This window comes from Ctenopharyngodon idella, chromosome 10 (assembly GCF_019924925.1).
Source record: "Ctenopharyngodon idella isolate HZGC_01 chromosome 10, HZGC01, whole genome shotgun sequence".
NCBI classification, from domain to species: Eukaryota; Metazoa; Chordata; class Actinopteri; order Cypriniformes; family Xenocyprididae; genus Ctenopharyngodon; species Ctenopharyngodon idella.
In genome coordinates this window covers 35,784,571-35,807,681 of record NC_067229.1, presented here as the reverse complement: position 1 = coordinate 35,807,681, position 23,111 = coordinate 35,784,571, and the positions used below count along the sequence as shown (strand labels likewise).

At 35.5% G+C, this 23,111-nt stretch overlaps 2 protein-coding genes across 10 annotated transcripts in view; both read left to right on the top strand.

The window, feature by feature from the left end:
* tiam1a (TIAM Rac1 associated GEF 1a) overlaps window positions 1–3,456 on the top strand; it is a 68,328-nt gene extending 64,872 nt beyond the window's left edge. For all 7 annotated transcript variants that reach the window (XM_051910907.1, XM_051910908.1, XM_051910906.1 and 4 more), the window contains 2 exons: window positions 1,256–1,428; window positions 1,745–3,456. In XM_051910907.1, coding sequence (XP_051766867.1) covers window positions 1,256–1,428; window positions 1,745–2,274 — 703 coding nt within the window. In that variant the 3' untranslated portion in view covers window positions 2,275–3,456. The remainder of the gene's footprint in view (window positions 1–1,255; window positions 1,429–1,744) is intronic.
* Window positions 3,457–4,158: 702 nt separating this feature from the next.
* The window catches only part of grik1a (glutamate receptor, ionotropic, kainate 1a), a 77,600-nt gene continuing 58,647 nt past the window's right edge, over window positions 4,159–23,111 (top strand). For 2 of the 3 annotated variants that reach the window (XM_051910914.1, XM_051910915.1), the window contains exon 1: window positions 4,159–7,869. In XM_051910914.1, coding sequence (XP_051766874.1) covers window positions 7,746–7,869 — 124 coding nt within the window. In that variant the 5' untranslated portion in view covers window positions 4,159–7,745. Of the gene's footprint in view, window positions 7,870–14,575; window positions 15,651–23,111 lie in introns of those variants that run through there. The other variant, XM_051910916.1, reaches the window with a different exon arrangement.

Sequence of the window (23,111 nt, the reverse complement as noted above, 5' to 3'; positions counted from 1 at the left end):
GCAAAGAAAATCTAAACGCACAAGGAACTTATAGTTCACCCAAAAATGAAAAATTCTGTCATCAATTACTCATGTTGTTCCAAAACCATAAGACTTTCGTTCATCTTTGAAACACAAATGAAGATATTTTTATTGAAACCTGAGAGATTTCTGTTCCTCTATTGAAAGTCAATGCAACCAATATTTTGATGCTTCAAATAGTTCATAAAGAGATCGGAGAAGAAATCCACATAAATTGAGTGGTGTAATTGAAGTCTTTATAAGATTGCGTCATATGATGAACATTTACTTTAGGCTTTTATTCACATAAACAATGACCGACACACAAACATATAGAGCACATCAAATATGGTAAATAGAAGCTCAAACATGCTTGGGGGGGGTTAATTCATTTTCAAAGGAGAGACATCTTTCAAGATTCATTAAAAATATCTTCATTTGTGTTTCAAAGATGAAGTGAAGTCTTATAGGTTTGAATTGACATGAGGGTGAGTAAATGACATGCTCTTCATTTTTGGGTGAACTATCCCCTTAATAAGGATCGCATTGCTCTAGTCCTTCAACTAAAAGTTATTTCTAAGAGAGAAAATGTGTAATATTTGTGGAAATTAAGGCCAACACATTTAATTCCTTTTAGTAATACAAAAAATATTTAACTATAATGGCCCCAAACGTATTTGGACACTCTTACAAATGTTTGAATATTGCATTGATTAGGAAAATATCCAACCAAGTGGCATCTGATAACAAATGTTGCTGGAGCTTTTACTGAGACATTAAAAAAAAATCATCAAACTTCTTTTTGTGAAACGTTTTGTTTGAGAAGTGTTTGTGCTATCTTTCTTTAAATAAAAATAAACGCCACTTGATATTTTGTTATATATTTTTTGTTATGCCTTAGCATCCATTCATATATTTAAGGGTGGCTTAAAGGGATAGTTCACCCCAAAATGAAAATCCTGTCATCATTTACTCACCCTCATGTTGTTCCAAACTTGTATGAGTTCCTTTCTTCTGCTGAAAAAAGGAGAAAAAAAAAAAACTATGGAAGTCAATGGGTCCCATCAACTGTTCATACAGGTTAATACCAGGTTAATTCATACAGGTTTGGAACAACTTAAAGGTGAGTAAATGATGACAGATTTTTCATTTTTGGGTGAACTATTTAATTATACTTTTGGGGCCACTGTAAAACTGTATATTTCTATTCTGTTCCTCAGTAAAAGATCTGAATGTGCTTTTGTTGTTTGTTTAGCTCCCCAGAGAGTAAAAAAGACTTCCTAAAGACTGTTCATTCCATCCTGAGGGACAAACAACGACGTCAGTTAATGAAGACAGAGAGTTTACCTCCAAATCAACAGTACATTCCCTTTGGAGGGAAGCGGCTTTGTGCGCTAAAGGGTTCACGACCCACCGTAAACAGAACGGGTAGGCTTGGGATGTCTGACGCAAACTGAACATTGATTACTTTTCTCTGCAACACTTCCCTTCTCTCTGCTCCTTTTCTATACCCCTGCTAACACTCCAACCGTAATGCTCTCCGTCTTTCTCTCGCTAACATGATTAAAGCTGCAGTTTTTGCCTCAGGCTTTAGGGTGAGCTAATTATTATGTAACTAATTTAAATCCTAGTGTCCACCAGATTATATTGCTGTTTTTCTTTCCTATTTGGAAAAAAATGGTCTACTGAATAAAAAGCAAAAGTATAGTTAGCGTTTACGCCATCTCTTTCTGCTTATCCACAGTTTCAGCCCCATCTCGAACCCTCGGCCGCCGGAAACTGATCCGTAATCGTTTCACCATAGACACAGGTGTGGTTTTCGATGACGGCTCGTCACAGGACCTGTCACCCGTCACCCCGACAGAGCCCCTGCTATCGTTTTCACTCCAGAAACCCCAGCAGCCCCAGCAGCCCATTCAGGACACAGACCGCTGGGTGGATAATCAGTTTGACCTGCAGCACTACGAAAACCAGGATGACGTGAAGGAGACGGACATCCTCAGCGATGACGACGAGTACTGCCAGTCCGTCCGGGCCCCTTCCTCTGAGCCGAGCCTGGAGGAATCCTTCGAGGCCCTTTCAGTGGAAGGAGAGGAAGTCAAGGGTCTTAACGGACTCTCGGAGGACAAATCTCCAAAATCCCAAGCCCCCCCGAAGTTGACCCTCCTGAAAAAACAGTGCGCAGTGGAGGGCGTCGCTTCAGAGAGGGACTGTGAGGTTATTTGGGTTCGCAGGGAAGATTTTAAAAACAGCTGCAACAGCGACATCTTCTGAGCGGAGAGAGAATATGCGAGCTGTGTGCAAGAATAAGGCAGAAACCTGCTGAGTCCAAGCCTTTACAGACACGTTGCACTGACAATCCTACTGAAAGCCAGAACTTGAAGAACTTGCACCACAAAAACTTTGAGATGCTTCAAGCCACCCTTAACGCAGGCTTCCTGTCATTTGAGTCCAGACATCACAAGGAACATTCAAAGATGCCAACTGTACAGCCAGTGTATTTATAGAGGCTTCATACTGACAGACAACAGGCAGCTACATGTTCTTTTAGTTGATCTTGTTGTATTTTTGTTGTTGTTTTGTTTCAAACGCAAGATCGTGGTCAATCTGTTCAGTTGTGCTTCATATCCTCTTTTTTTTATTCAGGGATTTGTGACCTAACGCTTCGTATAACCTCGCTAGTTCTTTGTAATAGCCATACGCAGGTAATTTTGTCGAGCGTGGCAACATACCCTGGAAGTGTCACAGCAGTTTCGACTAGCTGTTGAATGCCGTTCCTGTTACAAACAGTTCCTCGCTTGCTGTCTTTGTTCCCTTTTTATTTATAGGTCACCAGCAACCCAGTATTAAAGATCACTGTACACGCAGAGAAATGTTCTTCTACTTGAATATTGAAGTAAGAACTGCAATAATGTAATTTGTTTTTCGGTTATGAAATCCCCATAGTCTTCTCTCAATAGGCTTTGGTGTGCTTGTAAATTCAACAGCCAGACATTTAGATGCATAAACAAGGCATTATAATTCAAAGCACCCCTACAAAGTGGTAAATGTAGCAGATTTGTCCTGTTCATACTTGGTGAGAATGAGTTTTTAAAGAGTTTGAGACTTTTATGGTATTTTGTACAATGAAAAAGATAAAGATGGACACGTTACACACTGCAAGTGTATTTTAAACATGAGAGATGCCCTTCCACATGAAATGCAATCACTGCACCTTCAGCCATGGATCCTTTTATAGTGAAACTATTTAAGACAAAAGTGTAAAAACTCCTTGCTTTTACCCTCTGCCTTTTTTAGACTGTGTATGTTCATACTGTGGAAATAATTATCAACCTAAAATAAATTTTCCTAATTTATATTTGCAGTTTTATCCAAATAACTTTGTATGTGGTCTGTTTTTTGTCAACACGGCACCCATTTGCAGTGTTTTAAATAAAGTTTGGTGTGATTTTTAAACATTGGCTTGTCTTGTTAAAGAATATGATGACCAAAAAAAAAACCCCGTTGAGGTTATGACTAAATGTAAACAAACTAAAAAAGGCTTCGTGTTTCACGCAATGGCCAGTGTTGTACTGAAATCTTCCCTGTGAAAATTTAACTCCCCTGCTTCTGATTGGTTAATTCAGTGAAGAGGCTGCTACCTGATTGGGCCCTATCTCTAATTCTTACTCAAACACTCATAGGGAGAAGCAGGCAAGCAGGGGACATATAACCACAAGGTGGCAGTAAAGCGCCAACTTTTCAATTTCTGTGTAATTGTTTTCCCTCATGAAAATACGTACGAAACGAAATGACTTTACCGAATACGAAACATAAGTTTAATAATACCTTTTCTGCATTTTTTCCACCCGCACAAGGGGTGCAAATGAGTCATATTTAATGGGCCCTGAGCCAGGCCCAGCATTTCCTCATCTCTACTGCGGGTTATTTTTGTTCTTGTATTTTTGATGTGGCAACAGTGTGTTCAAGCACAGCCACTTTTATATCTAGTTGAAACGTCATTAGTAGTTCTTGTTCTTGATAGGCTACATTAATATATCAAGAAGTTTGAATATTCAGTTCTTAGTGTGAAAACTTAACCATACCACAAAACCTGTGCCTAACCTTAACCATATCCCGGCTCAATAGCAGAAAAAGTGTTTTAGCAGTTTAAACATGAAATGCACCATAACATTGGGAAATCATTTTCTGTTCTGCTGTAGAGAAAAACATTTTTATTTAGAAAATGAAACAGCAAGTGTTTACTGAAAATAAAACACTAATATAACCAGTTCTCTAGCATGAAACCCATCAAAGGAAAAATAAATAAGATGTGCCATTTGATAAATAGCACATCACATTTCTATTTCAGGTAGCTATCAGACCATGAGAGCCTGAAGGAAGAAAAATGTTACCAAAACAACAAACTAAGGGACAGTTGTTCCACATAATGAATTTACGCTGATAAACTAACATTTCTAACACTCCCATGGCCCTTCTCAGTCCAGCTCTGATTTCATGCAGCATCTTGGAGAAATGTTATCCACCGGCAAGTAAGTACAATGAGTTTTAAATGATGTTTAGTAAGCTAAAATACTGAATGTGTTGGAATTAATTATGGGTTGCTGCAAAATGATTTGTGGCGGTCGAACTGGCTTATAGACTGTGATTTGATTTTACTTTTTTTTTCAATCGCTAGGACCCATTTATCAATACTTAGGTCACTTTTTCAAAACTCTTCACACAATGATCACAACAGCATTCTATGTGGGCTAAACTTTTTATCATTTATCACTGCTTTGACACAAAATGCATTATACATCTTTCAAATTACATGAATACATTTCTCACTTAAGACACAAACACCACCAAAACTCTACATATACAGGCCAATTTGTATGTTTACATACTGTTAAACTAAAGTTCAAAACCTAGCACAACACAAAAATGAATAAGATAGAAACTGGAACATTTCTAGAGTAAAAAATTATGTGATCAATAAGTTATGACAACATAAGTTTTTACATTGCTTTAACTCATCAAAATAAATTATACAAGAAACTATTAAACTATTAAACTCATTTTTAAAAGTCAGTTTAATGTAATTTAAGTTGAAATGACTTAAACATCCAAGTTGATTGTACTTAAAAATGTAAAGCAGCAACTTTTTTACAGTGTAATATTGAAATATATTCTGAATCTAAAAAAAATCAAATATTATCAAAGCAATTAGATGTAACTGAACACCTACACAAGTTTTAGTCTTTCAATTTTATTACCATCCATTCAAAAGGGGAAAACTTAGGAATAATTTTGTACTGTAATGTAAACATGGGCTATGTAACATATACTGCGGTATATTATATAAGCAGTAGAGAGTGTCATTCTTGTTTTGTAAAGAAATTTTACAAATGAAAACATTGTATAATGCTACCTGATGTTAGTGTTTTTTAGGTCTGTGTTTTATGATTGACAAAGTGTGTTTGTTGGGTGAAAACCTTTAGTATTATGGAAGAAAGAGTTGATTTGAGACATGTATGAAGTGTTTTGGTAGTTTTAGTACGTTTTAATTGTGAAATAAACTGCTGGGCCAAGTTGAAAGTTGATTAGGAGAACTGTGTAAAAACTTTTGAAAAAGTTATCTAAATATTGAAAAATGTGTCCTAGCAACTGTAAAAAAAAAAAATTGTAATGCATTTCTATTCTTTCCGCACACTGCTGCCTGCTGACTAGTCAATTATAATGAATAATAAATCATAAATCAGATGAAGATGCGACCGTGCATTATTTGAAATGCTCCAGGATTAAAATTGAAATTCAACTTTACTTCTCTCCTACCAGCCACAACTGACCATCAATATTAGCTTTGCCACTTGTGGACACCATCATCGAAAGGCTGAAAAAAAAGAAAAAAAAAAAAGAAAGAAATCATGGATGAGTCGGTGAATCGCACAGATGAAACATTCATCAGACTGAGGAGAGGAAGAATCCTTTGTGTTGATATAGTAGCTTTGATTTGTGCTTTTTTTGGCTTTGCCTGTGTAGCCGTGATCACAGGACTACCGAGGTGGAAACTGACTATACGCTCTGGATCATGTGCGGAATATGAAGGACTATGGACTAAATGTTCTTTTAGCCATGATACCAGTTCATTAACATGCAAAGCCTATTTAGATCCAGCCCCGTGGTCAGCTCGTTACTTTATAACTCTCTCTTTGGGTCTGGCTGCGGCTGCATGGATCACTTCACTCGTGAGCATTCAGTGCGTCCGTCCCGACAGTGCCAGGTGCTGCCTGGTTGGAGCAGCCTGTTTGCACCTGCTCGCTTCACTCACTACTCTCATCCCTGTGTCCTGGATGGCACTCAGCATCTTCCATGCCGATCGTAGTCTGAGCTCCATTCAGTTCCACATGGGAGAGGCTCTGTTTGTAGGCTGGCTGGCCTCGTGTTTGCTATGCACGGCTGGGTTGTTGCAGTGCTGTTCTGGCCCCCTCAGCAGGGCAAGAGAAGAAACCACCAACGCTGAGTCCTCCAGCCACAGCGACATCAGTATGGACACACTGTTTAGCTCAGCCAGCCTAGACTCTCATGCAAATGCATGCATTAGTCAGCTGTAAAAATGAGTTGGTGACAGTAATGATTGTCTTTTTTAAATTCACTTATAAATAAGAAAAATAAAAACATTAATGTGTGCCACAAGCCCATAACTGAAGACTTCGCATCATAATAAGGAGCCTTTCGTGTTTAGTCAAATAACATTTGTTTTCTATCTGCTGCTTCTTCCTTTGCCATAGGGGCTGTTATAAGATTTGCCCAAAAGGTGGCGTTGTGTTCCACCATTTGTCAAAAAGCAAGTCAGCTTTTTAATTCACTGTGGCGTTGTTAAATCCGATTCAATTTAACGAATCGGTTCGTTCCAATGAATAAGACCAAATTCATGTCATCACTCAAAAATGTTTTCAGATGTATTACGTTTGAGTTTTGATAATTGGTGATTATCACTATGTTTTTATTGTTATTAAGAAGAAGAAGATCATAATAGTAATTATAAATATTATTAATATGATTTACATAACAATATGTACTATTCCATATTTCATAGTATGACTCCTAAATAAAGTCGTCCCTTTCAGCCGAGTAAACGCTTTTCGAATCGTTTCGACTGAGTCAATCAAGAATCGGTTCAAAACATTTCATGTGAACAAGACAACACTATAATTCTGAGGACTCTCCTATTCATACTTTGAACATTAACTGAAAGCTTGCAGTAACTTCCCAAGACAGCATTCAGCTAACTTTACCTCAAACGGATTGTCTCAGTGTGGCTAGTTTGGGAGAAGAAAAAAATTAGTGCTTATTGTACAACTTCACTAAAAAGAATTTAAGACCCTGGGGAAAAAAAAGTCTGCGGTTTAAAAAAAAATGAAGATAACATCGTGAAGAAAGCCAAACGCTGAGCAGATTTTGCTTTAATCCTGCGTCTGGATCATGTGTCGGTCAGTGGCACGCGCTCTTTACTGTCCTCGCAGTGCGCGTGCGGTGTGCTACAAGTATTTGAAGCGATGAACTGGGGATATCAGCTCAACATATTACCTGAAATATCTTGAAGACTCCATTACATCGTGGATTTACCCGGCAAAGGATGGTAATGTGTTGTTTTTGAGGCAATATCTGGCTTTTTGAGGAGCTGTTTCCATTACACGCGATGGGAGGTGAATGGAAGTTGATGAGCGCGCGCTATGGTTCCCTAAATCCAGTTTTATGACATGAAGTTTTTTATTTTTACCTATTTTGATTACAGAGCCATGGATAAGTGCAAAAGACTGTTATTTTTCCTTTTTTACTTGATGTCAAAGTTTTACCTTAGTGACCAGCAGGTCATACGAATCGGTAAGTGATCGTCTATTATGACTCCTTCAGTGTTGTCACCTGCAGTTACTTGTTAATTTATAAACTTTAAGTATTCGGCACCGTTGTTCTTTGTTGTCACGTCAGTGTTTTGTGAGGGTTTTTTGTTATGCTTGTTTCAAAATAGACAATCTTCCATTTATTTTTGTGACCTCTAAAAGCATTCTGTGCAGTTGTTGTATCTGCATATGCAAGCATATAGAATATAGCCTACAAATACATTGAAATTATCAGCATTGTCATTGATATAGCTAGCTACTATAATAATGTTTTGTTCAGAACTCAAACTAAGGGTTAAAACTTTCTACAAATTGGGATGAAATCATTAACAAAGGATAGGTCTCTCAAAATCCATTGTTCTGAATGTGATGGTTTGACATTGACCTTACATAAGAAGTCTCTTTGATGGGCCATCTTGAAAGTAAACAAACAATAAATTCATTCCTCACTTCATATTAGACCATCAGCATCATCATCACCAAAATGAGATTTGATCACTGGCTTGTCCTCTGTGTGTTATTGAGATAAAGCCTGCTGTAGTCACATAGAGAACAGTACTGTATAATGATTGCTGCTGTCTGACTTTGGCATCACGGTAAATCCCCAAAGCAGTTTTAACAACCTACATTAATCCTCTTTCCTACCCAAGACTTGATTTGATGTTCCTCTCCAAAAGATGGGACTTCAGTTGAAACAGAAAGCTTGGCGTATTGCTTCTGTGGGATGGATTGTGAAACATAGAGCTGGAATACTGTTTTATTGAATACATTTCTTAAGAGACCACTGCAAAATTAGAAGTTTCTCTGGATTTACTATTTATATGTATGTGTTTGAGTAAAATTAACATTTTTATTCTTTATTCTATAAGCTACTGACAACACTTCTTCTAAATTTCAAGTAAAAACATTGTCTTTATGAAGGACGCATGACTCAAGCCACGTCCAAGGTTATCCTCGAAGAAAAAAAATAGCTTCCTTCTGCTCTGACAATGTTCCCCAACTCGAAGGATTGGTTTTTCCCGCAGGACAATGCTCCAATCCACACAGCCAGGCCAGGTGTGGATGCAGGACCACCAGATCAAGACCTTATCTTGGCCATTGCAGTCTCTAGTCCAGAACCCCACTGAAAACCTCTGGAATGGGATCAAGAGAACGATGGAAGGTCATAAGCCATCAAACAAAGCTTAGCTGCTTGAATATTTGTGCCAGAAGTGGCATAAAGTCACCAAACAGCAATGTGCAAGACTGGTAGAGCATGCAAAGACACATGAAAGCTGTGATTGAAAATCAGGTTTATTCCACCAAATACTGATTTCTTAACTCTTCCGAAGTTAAATTATTAGTATCGTGTTGTTTAAAAATGAATATAAACTTTTCTTTGCATTATTCAAGGTCTGAAAACATGGCATCTTTTTTGTGTTTTTGACCAGTTGCCATTTTCTGCAAATAAATGCTCTAAGTGACAGTTTTGTTTTTTTCTTGAAATTTGGAAGAAATGTTGTCAGTAGTTAATAGAATAAAACAAAAATGTTCATTTTACTCAAACACATACATATAAATAGTATTAGGCTATTAATTATTATTAGACTATTCACTTTTAGAGAACAGTCTGTTCAAACTGCAGTCTGATTGTTGAAAACAGAGCTGATAAAGGCACATTTCCTGACCATTTAAAATTAATTTGTTAAAACAAAAGGTTTACAATGCACACTTTCTCTTTCTACAATGCTGATGTTTATAAATGTAAAACAAAACAATGCATCATCCATCCATCCATATATAAACTACAATGAAATTATCTAAATTTAGGTTTACTGCAAAGATCCACTCTTAATGTTAGTCATTTTTCTTAGGATGTGTACTTGTGTGTAGAGCAGAATGAAAGAGTACTTTAGCCCCCGATGTAACCTCCTAACTGCCCTATTGATTCCACAGGTATTTCATCGGTTCTGTCCTGAGGGGACTTGTTTAGAGCACACCATGTGTGGACCCTCTTTATCGGAGACATTTGTCAAAGTTTATCAGATATTGTAGGTTTACAGATGTTCTGTCATCTTGAACACACAGTGATCTGTCTTTAAGATGGATGTGCATTGGAGCAATGAATCATATTATTAGATATACACACACCCTTACACATACACATGAATTTGATAGGACATTGTATATCAGCCTTGAGACACAGGAGACTGTCCCTATGTGCTCTAAAAAAACCGGTGCATCCACCTGCAATCTGTCATCCGAATGTTATGATTGGCATGTTGCAAAGCGCACGTCACTGGAGACATGCTATAATGGTGGGATTAGTTTGCATAACAGTAAGCTATAATGGATACACTGACATTCCTTGGCTTTTCACAAATGTTCACGTCAACATTGCATGGCAGGTACAGCTATAGTTTCTGTTTCACAGATGATGAGCAAAAATTGGACTAAAAATAGATGTTGGATGAGACAGAAGGAAACAAAATGTAAAGGTTTGCTTATTAAAACTACTCATTTTAATTTTTATTTGACTCTATATTAATTGTATCCCTCTATTCAGGGAAGAAATATCTGTAAATGTAAAAAAAACTGAGTAGCTTAGACTTAAAGTACTTTTTCTAAACACTTAACACAGCAACACACCTACATCATCCAATTAACCAAATAGTTCATTTTCAGCCCAAAATCATATTTTGTTAAATAAATACAAACTCTACCTTTCAAAATGCTAAAAACTTTTTTCTACATACAGTATACTAACTCTAGCAAACCTGATTCAAAATCGAGTAATTCTGTCAAAACACTAGCACTAGTTTTCTATCCAACATGGACATATAGTCAATCATTGTGCAATGACTGTCAAAATACTAACAGTTGATGACATTACAAAAACTGCATTACTTGTCATGTTTCATTTCTGCCCTGCAGAAAATATTACAGTTTTTTACAATCGCTAGGACACATTTTTCAATACTTAGGTCACTTTTTCAAAACTCTTCACACAGTTCTCCTAACCAACTTTCATCTTGGCACAGAGGTTAACTTCACATTCAAAATGCACCAAATCTACCAAAACACTTCATACATGTCTCAAATCAACTCATTCTTCCATAATACTAAAGATTTTCACCCAACAAACACACTTTGTCACTCATAAAACATCGACCTAAAAACACTAACATCAGTTAGCATTATACAATGTTTTCTTTTTTAAATTTCTTTACAAAACAAGAATGACACTCTCTACTGCTTATAATTCACTGCAGTTTATGTTACGTGGTCCATGTTTACATTACAGAACAAAATTATTCCTAAGTTTCCCCTTTTGAATTGATGGTAATGAAATTGAAAGACTAATGCTTGTGTAGGTGTTCAGTTTCATCTAATTGTTTTGATAGTATTTGATTTTTTAGATTCAGAATATATTTCATAACTATATTACTGTAGAAATGTAGCAAATTTCTGTCTTATTCAGTTTTGTATTATGTTATTGTTTTGAACTTAAGTTTAACAGTTTTGAAAACAGTATGTAAGCATGTGCAAATTGGCCTGTACGTACAAAGAATTTTGGCAGTTGTTGTGTCTGAGTGAGAAAAGAATTCATGAAATTTGAGAGATGTAGTCAATGAATGCATTTTGTGCCAAAGCAATGATAATTGATCCTCAGTTTAGCCCACATAGACTTCTGTTGTGCTCACTGTGTGAAGAGTTTTGCAAAAGTGACTTAAGTATTGAGAAATGTGTCCTAGCGTCTGTAAAAAAAACTAAATCCATTGTTTTTATTCAGTTTCCTTTTACTGCAGTAAAAGTAGAATGCTTACATGTAAGCCATTCTACATTTTTGGTTGAGTGTTGAATGTGTGCATTCTTGGCCACATACTGTCTAAAAGTGAATGAGGCGTTACTTTATAGAATGTACAGTAGAAAAAAAGAAGACGAAAGTAACAGAATTGCTCGGGGCAGCCACTGGTCAAATGGGTCCCCTATGCAGAACTTCAGTTGCCCCCTTGGTTGAAATTGCTTTCTGAGTGTGTGGTGTTGATGGTGCCCCCATAGAGGGTGGGATGGTTTCCCTTTGTTAGTCGGTGCCTTACGCAGATTGCTTATTCTGCGTAAATGGAACAGTGATACTGGAATCGTTGTTGTAAAAGCTTTACATGAAGCTTTTACTGAAATGAAAACATGAAATTGCTGCTGCCAACAACAACAACAAATCCAACATACATGGCCTTTGGTTACTATGGAAGATTTTTTTCATATAAACTAGGAATTGAGAGAAAGAAATCAGAATTGTGAGATAAAAAGTCATAATTATCTTTTTTATTTTCTATTCATGGCAGAAATAAGCTTTCATAGGTTCCACATGTGTGAGGGTTTTTAGAGATGCACAATCAAGCACACATTCTTCCTCCTCTCCCCTAACTCTTCTTCTCCTGATCCAGCTACTTCTCTCCTCCTTCAACTATTCCTCTCACCCAGAAATTTTTTAACTTCTCTGAGTTGTTTTGCATCCACACTGAACAAACCCTATTCAAAGAGTTCTGTTTTACTGTATGTCCATGTAATGAAAAGAACTTCAACACCTGACTATGCCTCCAACTGAGATTGGAATCTGCTATTTCTCAATATCTCAGGGATCTGCTAATTAAAAAATGCTTACCATTTGTTTCAGTATTTGTTTTATATATTTTTCAAAATACTTTTGAGCTGCTGTTGTTGCAGAAATAGAGGTTTTATACTATATTTAAAGATTGGAACATTAGGTCTTCATTTCTGACATGCTGTGTTTATGCATTTGCAAATAAGATCTGAAAGATCCATGATTTTGGTATTGGGTAAGCTTGTGTGAAAAGAAAATTTAATCATTTTAGAAACATGTTAATTGACTGCATTTTGTGTGAAAATGACATGAATTGTGTTAATGGTATGGTCACAACAGACAGATGTTGTGCTAATTGTGTTTAGAGTTTTGAAAATGTGACTACAGATTGGACAAAAGTATGATAGCAATTGAAAAAAAACTGTAAAAAAAAATGTTTGGTAATACTTTACTTAAAGCGTTTATGTATAATGCACTATATAGGTATTCAAAATACATGTTCTAATGCATTAAAATATTTGCAGATTCCTTGCATTATACTTCCTAAAGGTGTAATATTGAATATATACGTATTATAATGCATTATAACTGGTTACAGTTATTCATGAGACCATACAAGGTATTACAATTCTTTTATAATGCATTATATATAAAAAATTTAAGTAAAGTGTTAACAAAAGTTTTAAACATAAATAAATTATTTCTTTAAATAAAAAAATCTCCATATCAGTGACCTCCCAGGTGAAAAAAAAGTACATTTCAATACTTAAAGTGCTCTATTTTCACACATTCATTTTATACCAAAAATTCTTCTTTAGTACTTCTTAAGATAATCTTAAGAACATCTAAGTGTACTCAACTGTGCTATTTTGAGACACCATGAAATATGAACTAAAATGTGCTTTTAATATACTATCTCCGTATTTAAAAAATATGTAAACTATGGGTTCAAATGTACTATAAGTAGTATCTAAATACATTTTTTAAATACAGAGATAGTATATTAAAAGCACATTTTAGTTCATATTTCATGGTGTCTCAAAATAGCACAGTTGAGTACACTTAGATGTTCTTAAGATTATCTTAAGAAGTACTAAAGAAGAATTTTTAGTATAAAATGAGTGTGAAAATAGAGCAAAGAAGAATTTTTAGTATATTAAGTACAAAATTAGTGCACGAAAGAGCACTTTAAGTACATTATAGAAATGTACTTTTTTTTCACCTGGGCTAATAAAAGATCTCATGGCAACTGCCATTTTGAGATCACATGACCAGCTGAATGCTTCTTGCTTTATTTAAGTAACCCATATGGTAACACTTTAGTATAGGGAATATGTATTCACTATTAACTATGACTTTTCCCTCAATGAACTCCTAATTTACTGCTTATTAATAGTTAGTAAGGTAGTTAAGTCTAGGTATTGGGTAGGATTAAGAATGTAGAATATGGTATATATAAGGCATTAATAAGGCATTAATATGTGCTTTATAATTACTAATAACCAGCCAGTTTTCTAGTAATATGCATGCTAATAAGCAACTAGTTAAAAGACCGTAAAATAAAGTGTTACCACCCATATGTTATCATACATTTTTGGTAATATATTTTCTATCATTAAAACAATTTATGCCTCAAGAAATTATTATTAGATTTTTAAAAATATAACTTTATTTTAAATATCTTCATATCAATGATCTAATAAAAGCTGTTTTAATTTACATGGAGCGAGTCCATCTCATGGCAGCGGCCATTCTGAGATCACATGACCAGCTGAATACTACTTAGGTGCGCCCCAGTTCGCATACTTATGCACTATACTATGACGTTTTTAAGTATAAAAAGTGGTGTGTTCACACTGAAAAAGTACATAGTGTATAAGTGCATAGTTTATAGTGCGTCATTTGGGATGCGACTCTTGGTTTATTGGTAATCCATATTTTAACAGACATTTGGTAACTGAATATATTTATTCTAATAAAAGCTGTTTGAATTCACATGGAGTGGGTCCATCTCATGGCAGCTGCCATTTTGAGATCATATGACAAGCTGAATACTATTTGCTTTATCTATGTAACCCTATATTATCAGACACTTTTGATCACGAAATAAATCATGGCTTTATTAATCATTGCATTTTTACATCATAAAATGGAAACTTTTTCGTGATGCAATCAATTTGTTTACTCATCTCCTCAAAAATGAAATCATAAATGTGTCCTATATAGGATGTCTGCTAATCCCATTTATCATCCCATTGGTTACTAGCACAGACTTTATGACCACATAACAGCATTTTTTTAGTGTTCATCAGAAATATTACACACACATTCTTGTTTAAGATCTCAATAAATCTTATAATTAATGTCCAATCCTGTATGAATTACTGTTTTTAAAATCTTGTGAATATCAAGCTGCATCAGCTTATGGTTTAAAATAATCTCTGCACTCTGGAAGTATCACAGTGTTGACTGAGGGAATGTGCAGTTCTGGTGGAAATATTTCACAGGCCATGAGTGAAAATTAATCCTTTTAGATTTGGATCCACGTTGCCTCAGATGTATGTTCAGGACTGTGAAATGGCACTGCTCTTTGACCATCAGCAGAATTTCCCTAAAAGTCTGTACGGGTATGGTGAATTAGGAACTGGTTTGTATGCCTCTGTGCATCTATTTGAACACTCTGCAAAGTATTTGTTTAATAGTTAACAAATAACATTGGTTGTAAACCTTTGCATCAGAACATACTCACTGTTATTGAACCTCCCATAGATTGAGCTTGAAATAACAATGAACGAATTTGAGCGTTTAGGATGATCCCCAAGAGAAAATCAAAGAGTTCGATCACAGTGGCGGAGAGAGTGGAGAATAACTAATGTCTCTCGCTCTTTCTCTGCTATAGCATTGGTATGCATGCTGACTCCTTATCCCTTTGTGTTTTCTTGTGTTTGTCAGAAGGGATGTGTTTGAACAAGATTTCATGAATTTGAATGAGAGAGAAGGTTTTTTCTTTGATGATGCATTTGGCCTGTGTGTTTGCAGAAATCATTGTGATGTCTTTATGAGGAGTGTGTGGAATACATCATAGACAGTGACAGAAATGTTGAAAAGAAGGTCAGAGACAGAAAGACAAAGACCGTGTCCTGAGATGACCTGAGTATTCAGCAGTCGCTTATGTGCAGGTTTGTGTATGTGTTTGTTCGTGTGCATGCTTGCGTTGGTTGTTGTTCCTTTGTGCATTAGAAGATTCTAGACTCATGACCTTTTTGATTAATCAAGAACTGTGTACATTATTAATTTATTTATTTATCAGATGCTTTTATCCAAAGTGAATTACAAATGAGGAACATAAGCTTTTCATCTTAAGAGCCGCAGTATGCAGCAAATTGTTGAATGTTGAAAGTAATATGACAGAAATTATTATATAAATTAGGTCATTTAAAGGTGCACTCAACAGCTTTTTTTTTTCTCAACATAGCTTCATGGGTACTTACATGGATGTTCTTTGAAAATGTAACATTTCAGGGGGAAAAAACAGTTTCCTTAATCAGTTACCAGCACTATATTAAAGAGGATCTATTATGCCCCTTTTTACAAGATGCAATATAAGTCTTAGGTGTCTCCAGAATGTATCTGTGAAATTTCAGCTCAAAATAACCCATGTATCATTTATTATACCATGTTGTAAATGCCCATTTTTGAGTAGAAGGAAAAACATGCTGTTTTTGTGCATGTGTCTTCAAATGCAAATGAGCTGCTGCTCCCCACCCTGCTTTCCAAAAGAGGGAGGAGCCTTTACAGCTCTTGCCTTGGAATAATACTCTGCTAAAAACTAAAACATCTGTTTGGTTTTGATTGAGTATTAAACTAAGTTCTCTTTCACGTGTTATTGTGCTTAAACTGTCAAAGTTAGGTGTCAAATATGCACACAGTTCACATAAACAGTTATGTCTGTGAACGTAAACAGCAAGTAAAACAATCACATGTGTATGTTAGATCTGTGTATTAAAGTGAAAGCAGTGCGATATACAGTACCTACTGCTGTCTGCATTTTGTGATGTCACAAAAGGTAGAATCTGCAAACGGCTTGTTCTGAGACATTGCTTATGATTTATGGGGATTAAAAAAAGAGGAATGGGTGGATTTTTACCATTATAGGGTGTAGGGCTGCACAATTTATCGCACGATACGAAAAATAACATTGAACTTAAACTCGATTATCGCTTAAACGCAATTCTTAGTGTGATTATTTTTTTTATGCGCAGCTTGTCAATGAAGTATGGCTCCAAATGCTAATCTATCTGAAAGCACTGCGAGTTTGAATCGCTTATGTACATTTAAAAAAGCAACACGTGTCAAACATCTTTCCAGACATGAGAAGCATTTGTTAAAATCTTGTCCAACAAAAGACAACATTTAATAACATGTTTTTACTCCAAACTCACTTCATAACGACAGTTGAGCATCCTTCTGTGAGACGATGTGGCTTCTTACACAGAATAAGGCAGTCGTGTGTTTATTAGTCATGTTTAATCAATCAAAACGTTTAAATCTGTTTATTCAGCTACAGCGATATGATGCATGTCATCTTCTTCTAAGGCAGGGCATATTTTGAGTTTCTGCGCAAGAGCGCCCTCTGGCTTTCAGATAGAGAAGCATTTACTACTGATCACAGAGCCATACAGCTCTGACAAGCTGCGCATTAAATAATCGCAGCCTATCCCAAATCGCCTGCCGAACACGCACTGCCGACACACATTTATGTTTAAACTCCATGTAAAAGTGAATTTTGCATAATAAGTCCCCTTTAAAGAAATCCTTGAGTAGAAGGAAGTCAACAGGCTATGATGTAAACATATATACTGTACATGTGTAGATGCACATAGACATACATACATACACACATCACATGCATTCATATACACATACTTTTATGCTACTCTAAAGTAATATTTACATGTGTTTTGCACTCAACGACTTTTAATTAAAAAGTTTTACATATAAAGAAACTAATATTTTTTGCAAAATATTATTTATATTTTGCGAAATATTCACATGTACAAATGTGTATTTTAATATCAACATGAAATAGAAATGAACCCTATCTACAAAGTAAAAAAAAAAATAAAGTTGTAAATAAAGATTATTAAAGGACAGTGTTTTAAAAGAAAATAATATTTCAGACTTCCTACTTAAAAATTTCATGTTTGATTCGATGTTACTTGCCTTTTCTTATTTGTAACATTTACAAGCAATTTCTGGTTCAAAGTAAATCCATCAAATTTTCACCAGTTTTTTTTCCAGTGTATTTTGTTATTGATCGTATTATGAGCTATTCATCCATGCATGTTCCATTTTTTTTTCTTCCCATAAATCTTACTGTGAAACGTCAAACTCCTCTCTGGTCATTCGGATCTGCCTCCATCTAATCAATAACTGATGGCTAGAACCAAGTTCCTGTCCTACATTTTTTCTTCTTCAATAATCCATTTCAGTTGGATGTACACCACAATATAGAACAAAATATCTGTCTCTGTTTCATCGTGAATTTAGCATAAAGATTTAAGTCATAACAATAGAAAATCCTGTTTTATTTTACTCCCTCATGGGCCCTGCCATGTAAAGGATTGGTTCACTTTAAAATGAAAATTACCCCAAGATTTACTCACCCTCAAGCCATTCTAGGTGTATATGATTTTCTTCTTTCTGATGAACAAAAAGTGTAAGAAAGTGTAATGCCTCTCACAGTTCAAAACACTTACGCTACGTCAGTTATGTTGTTTTTGTTTTGTAAACTGAATACAGAAGGCGGTCTGGCGGAAGCTAGATATTTTGCTTCATAACTTGTTAAATATGGATATTTTTCTTACACAAAAACATTGCTTCACTTCAGAAGGCCTTTATTAACCCCCCGGAGCCATGTGGAGTACATTTATGATGTATGGATGCACTTTTTTGAACTTCATACTCATTGGTCCCATTCACTGCCATTATAAAGCTTGGATGTGTCAGGATATTTAATATAACTCTGATTGTGTTCATCAGAAAGAAGAAAGTCATATACACCTAGAATGGCATGAGCGTAAGTAAATCTTGGGGTAATTTTAATTTTAAAGTGAACTAATCCTTTAAGATCACGAGTCATGTCATGTAATTTACAAGTTAGTTCTTTCATTATAAACCATAACACACAAATTCCTCTGTGATCATCCAAGACGCAGCGCGACAGCAAGACGACTAGCGGTCACAGTGCAATGCAGCATGACAGAATGAAAAGGATCAAAGACAAACAGTTTCATTTAGCTGTTAGTTAACAAACTTCATGCATCCAGGCCACCAGGTGTCCAGTACAACTGTGGTGTTAAAATTGAACAAAAACGTACTGAGTGCACCTTTAATTTGAGCTCACCATGATTAATTATACTTGTCTGACTCAAATTTGAATAATTACACTGAGTGGAGCAAAGGGAAACTCATCAACATTAAATATTGATTTTAATCATACAACAGTACATTATATTAATCAGCCCAGTTCTGCCCTCTGCATTTGTGAAATATTTGCTTTTATAAACTGTTCAAATTGGTTGTTCTTTTGAGGAAAAAAAAAATGCTGGATGAAAAATCTTACACATCCATCCTGAGCATTCAGTTTGTTCTTACTGTAATGTTTCATTCTAAGACTGGTCGTTGAGCAGAGCGTTCTGTCAGAATAAAAGCAGCGTGGTTGATGACAATGATATATAGTTAGAGCTGACAGATATGTAACATTGAAAACTGAACTGAACATCTCCCGGAATGATCCGGGGGAAAATGAAAAACAGTACCTGACTGAAACCGCAGAGCAAAGTTTGAGATCCTTCATGGAATTATAAGGTCAGATGCACTCAAAAACAGTCACCAAAGACTGATGCATGCACAATCATCTTCTTATTGTGCATCGAAAGACTGCATCCAAATATTCATACTTCACTACCATATAATATGGGAAAAGAGTATGTCCGAATTCACAGTATTCATAAAACAGTAGGAGAGGATTTGTAAATGGCAGTGAAGCAACATAACTGACGCTGTAGGTCACATGACAATGACAACATGACAAATTGTGACAGGATTACATTCATACTACACACATTCATACTATATAGAACATACGTTTTTAATAGTCATAAAGTAGTACTCATTTAAATTTCAGAGAGTGTTTCTGGATGCAGCCTTGGAGTCACTTTCAGTGCCATTTTGTTTTATTTCATGTCTCAGAGTTTAATCTTCTAAAGTTCATTGAGCTCAATATTTGGAGAAAAAAATTAAAGACCAGCGGCATTTCAGGTCTGCATTCAGACATAATCTTCAAAAGGCCTTTGAGATGTTAATTTTGGTAAAATGTTAAGAAAAGTTGAGAAATCTTAGCAATTGATTGTAATTGCACACATGCTTCATCAGGGTATATATTACAGCTATTAGTTAAAAATCTCCACTATTTTATGAATGAAAAGGCTCACTGTTTCCTTCATCATAAAGTTCCTGAGGGAAATGAGAATGAATAAATGTGCAAAAATAAGAAAGAGACACAAAGGGTTTGTGAGCTAAAAAGCAAAAAGACAATACATCCAGTAACTCAGTCTGGGAATGGCGACAATTACCCGTAATTCAGCTAATTTACATCAATTTAAATGCAAAAACTGCCTAACCTCTGCACCATTATTGTTCATGTGTGCAGAATTTTAATAAAAAACTCTGAAGCACATATTTCCACCCAAGGGTTTGTTGACAGTCAAATTAGGCATTTAAAAGTTTATTTTAGTCTTTCTGTACTTTGATACCTGTGGTCTGCACTCTGTTGTTTATAGCAGGGGGTTTTAAATGGGTCTGTGGAGAAAATTTAGGGAAAAAATGAATAGTGTAAAAAATGCAAAAATAAAAATGAAGATTAAACTTAATAAAGCAATTGATTAAAATAAATACAATTATTAAAACATTGATTAAAGTTAAAAAAATAAATAACTACATCTACCAATACAATACTATAGTGAGTAGAAAAATGTAATAATATAATGTAATAGAAACTAAATATTTTCCAAATATTATTGTACACATATTTCTAATATTAATATTAGAAATATGTTTTTTAATATTATAAATTTTTCACAGTATAAATTGGGTCCTTATACATGAACTTATATAGCTGCCTTTTAAAGGCAACATGAAACGAAAAAGAAAAAAGAAGTTAGAAAAAGAAGTTGCGGTAGTTTCTCAAAAAACTTAGGGCAGGACTTGATTTTGTTCATCATGAATTGATTGGATTTTTGTGGTTTGCCAATGCTGTGATCTGATGTGAGTGACAGGTTGTCCCGCCCTCACAGTAAACACATCAACCGAGAGGTTGCTGCAAGAGGGAGGGGGAGTTATTTTGATTAAAAATGACAAGGGAACATGAAATAAAATAAGGATAGATAAATAATTTATAATAAATATGGCAATATTCCATAAAAAATAAAAATTGTCAATTTTGATTTTTGACTTTAAATTTTAGGATGCAGGTCCCTTGCACATAGACTATTTGGGGATCTGTAGTAAAAGATTGAAAACCCCTGGTCTATAGCAGCAACTACTACTTGTAGTCCATAATTTCAGCCAGCCACTGGAGTTTGTGTTGCCTGCTAAAACATCCCAATTGCTAGGACAAACACGGGGATCCTTTGAACTGTCTGTTGATCAAAGCTAGAGAGGCACTGCATACTGCGTAAGTCACCTGTCACCCACCTAAGTTCTGGGAGGAGACAGGACATGTTCTACATTAAACTTCCATGAACTGCATAAAAGAATTGTCCACTGGGAATATTTTCAGCTGTTGTGGAGGGTTTGCTGTATACTGTGTGCAAGACTATAGATTGAACTAGGGCAGTGATAAAATATCGATGAGACTGCTGGCCTAAAACTGCTGTCACATATGGCGTTGTGGGTCTGCAGCTGAATCCAACTTATTTTTCAAAGTGGAAGTAATGTGTTTTCAGTGAATGTGTGACACTTCCGATTTATTAGCCGCTATAGGGAAATAATGAGAAGAATATCAAAGTGCAGTAAACTGTAAAACTGTTTGCGCTACAAGAGTGTTAAGACAATACATTAAAATAATATGGTAAGAAATACCAGTTTGCAATATCAAGCAGCATAACAAGCTGTTTTGTACAGCTAAAAATAACTGGAAGAGAATGACACCAGATACATTAAATTTAAAAATGGTTGCACCCATGCTTTCATAAAAAAAATAAGGTGCAAATAGCAGTGAGTGAAAATAGCATATTTTCTTAGCAATATATGCTATTTACACTAAGTGCAAATAGCTGTAGATGCTATTTACACTAGGTGAAAATAGCATTTTCTTAGCGATATGCTATTTACACTAGGGGAAAATAGCATAGATTCTATAAAAGTATCAGTTATTTGCAATAAGAGTAAATAGTAATTAGATGCTGTCTTACTTTATATTGGCAGATACTGTTTGCACCTCTGTATTTTTGTATATTAACAGAATGCAATAATATCATAAAGTGTAAATGATTATAATTATTAAAATTATTAAATGGATGCTGCCTTATTGGGAGAATAAAAACTCTCCCTACACACTCGATCACCTACTGTCCCCCTGAAGCGAGGTGTTCCCCAGGGAGCCGTTCTCGGGCGTTTATTATTCATAATTTACATAATACCACTTGGTCAGATTTTACAACGTCATGGTCTTAACTATCACTTTTACGCAGATGACATTCAATTATACTCTATCTGCACACCTGCTCTACCTCCCCAAACAGACAAAATCTCTGCTTGTGTGAAAGACATAAAAGATTTGCTTAATTCAAATTTTCTGAAACTTAACATGGACAAAACTGAGATTATTTTCATTGGAACTCTCTCACTTACCAGCAATATTTCTACCAATTTCACCTGTGAGATTGCTGGTTTCCACATCAAAACATCTAATACTGTTAAAAATTTAGGTGTAATCTTTGACTCCACCCTTTCCTTTCAGTCTCATATTACCTCTATTACCAAATCTGCATTCTTTCATCTACGTCGCATTGCCCAACTCCGTCCCTTCATCAGTACCAAAGACGCTGAAACTGTCGTCCATGTATTTGTCTCATCACGCCTTGATTACTGTAATGCCCTTTTCATTGGTCTACCTGCCAGCTCCATTTCCAGATTACAATACATTCAAAACTCTGCTGCTAGAATACTCACCCATACTAAGTGTTCTGCTCATATCACTCCAATTTTGTATGATCTGAACTGGCTTCCAGTTGCCTACCATATTAAATTCAAAATTCTCCTGCTCGCTTTTAAATCTTTGCATGGCTTGGCTCCCCCTTATCTTTGTAATATGCTCATCCCCTACACCCCGACTCGCTCACTACGTTCCTCTGACTCTGGCCTTCTCGTTGTCCCTCGGCATCACCTCTCTTCAAAGGGGGGCAGATCATTCAGTACTTTCGCACCCAAACTCTGGAATTCTCTCCCCCGCTCACTCTGTTGTGTTAATAATATCTCTGAGTTTAAACTCAAAACTCACTTGTTTTCTGAATGTTATACCTCTGATTTCATGGATTGATGGCTCAGCTTAATTAACTAATAGTTCTCTGAATGTT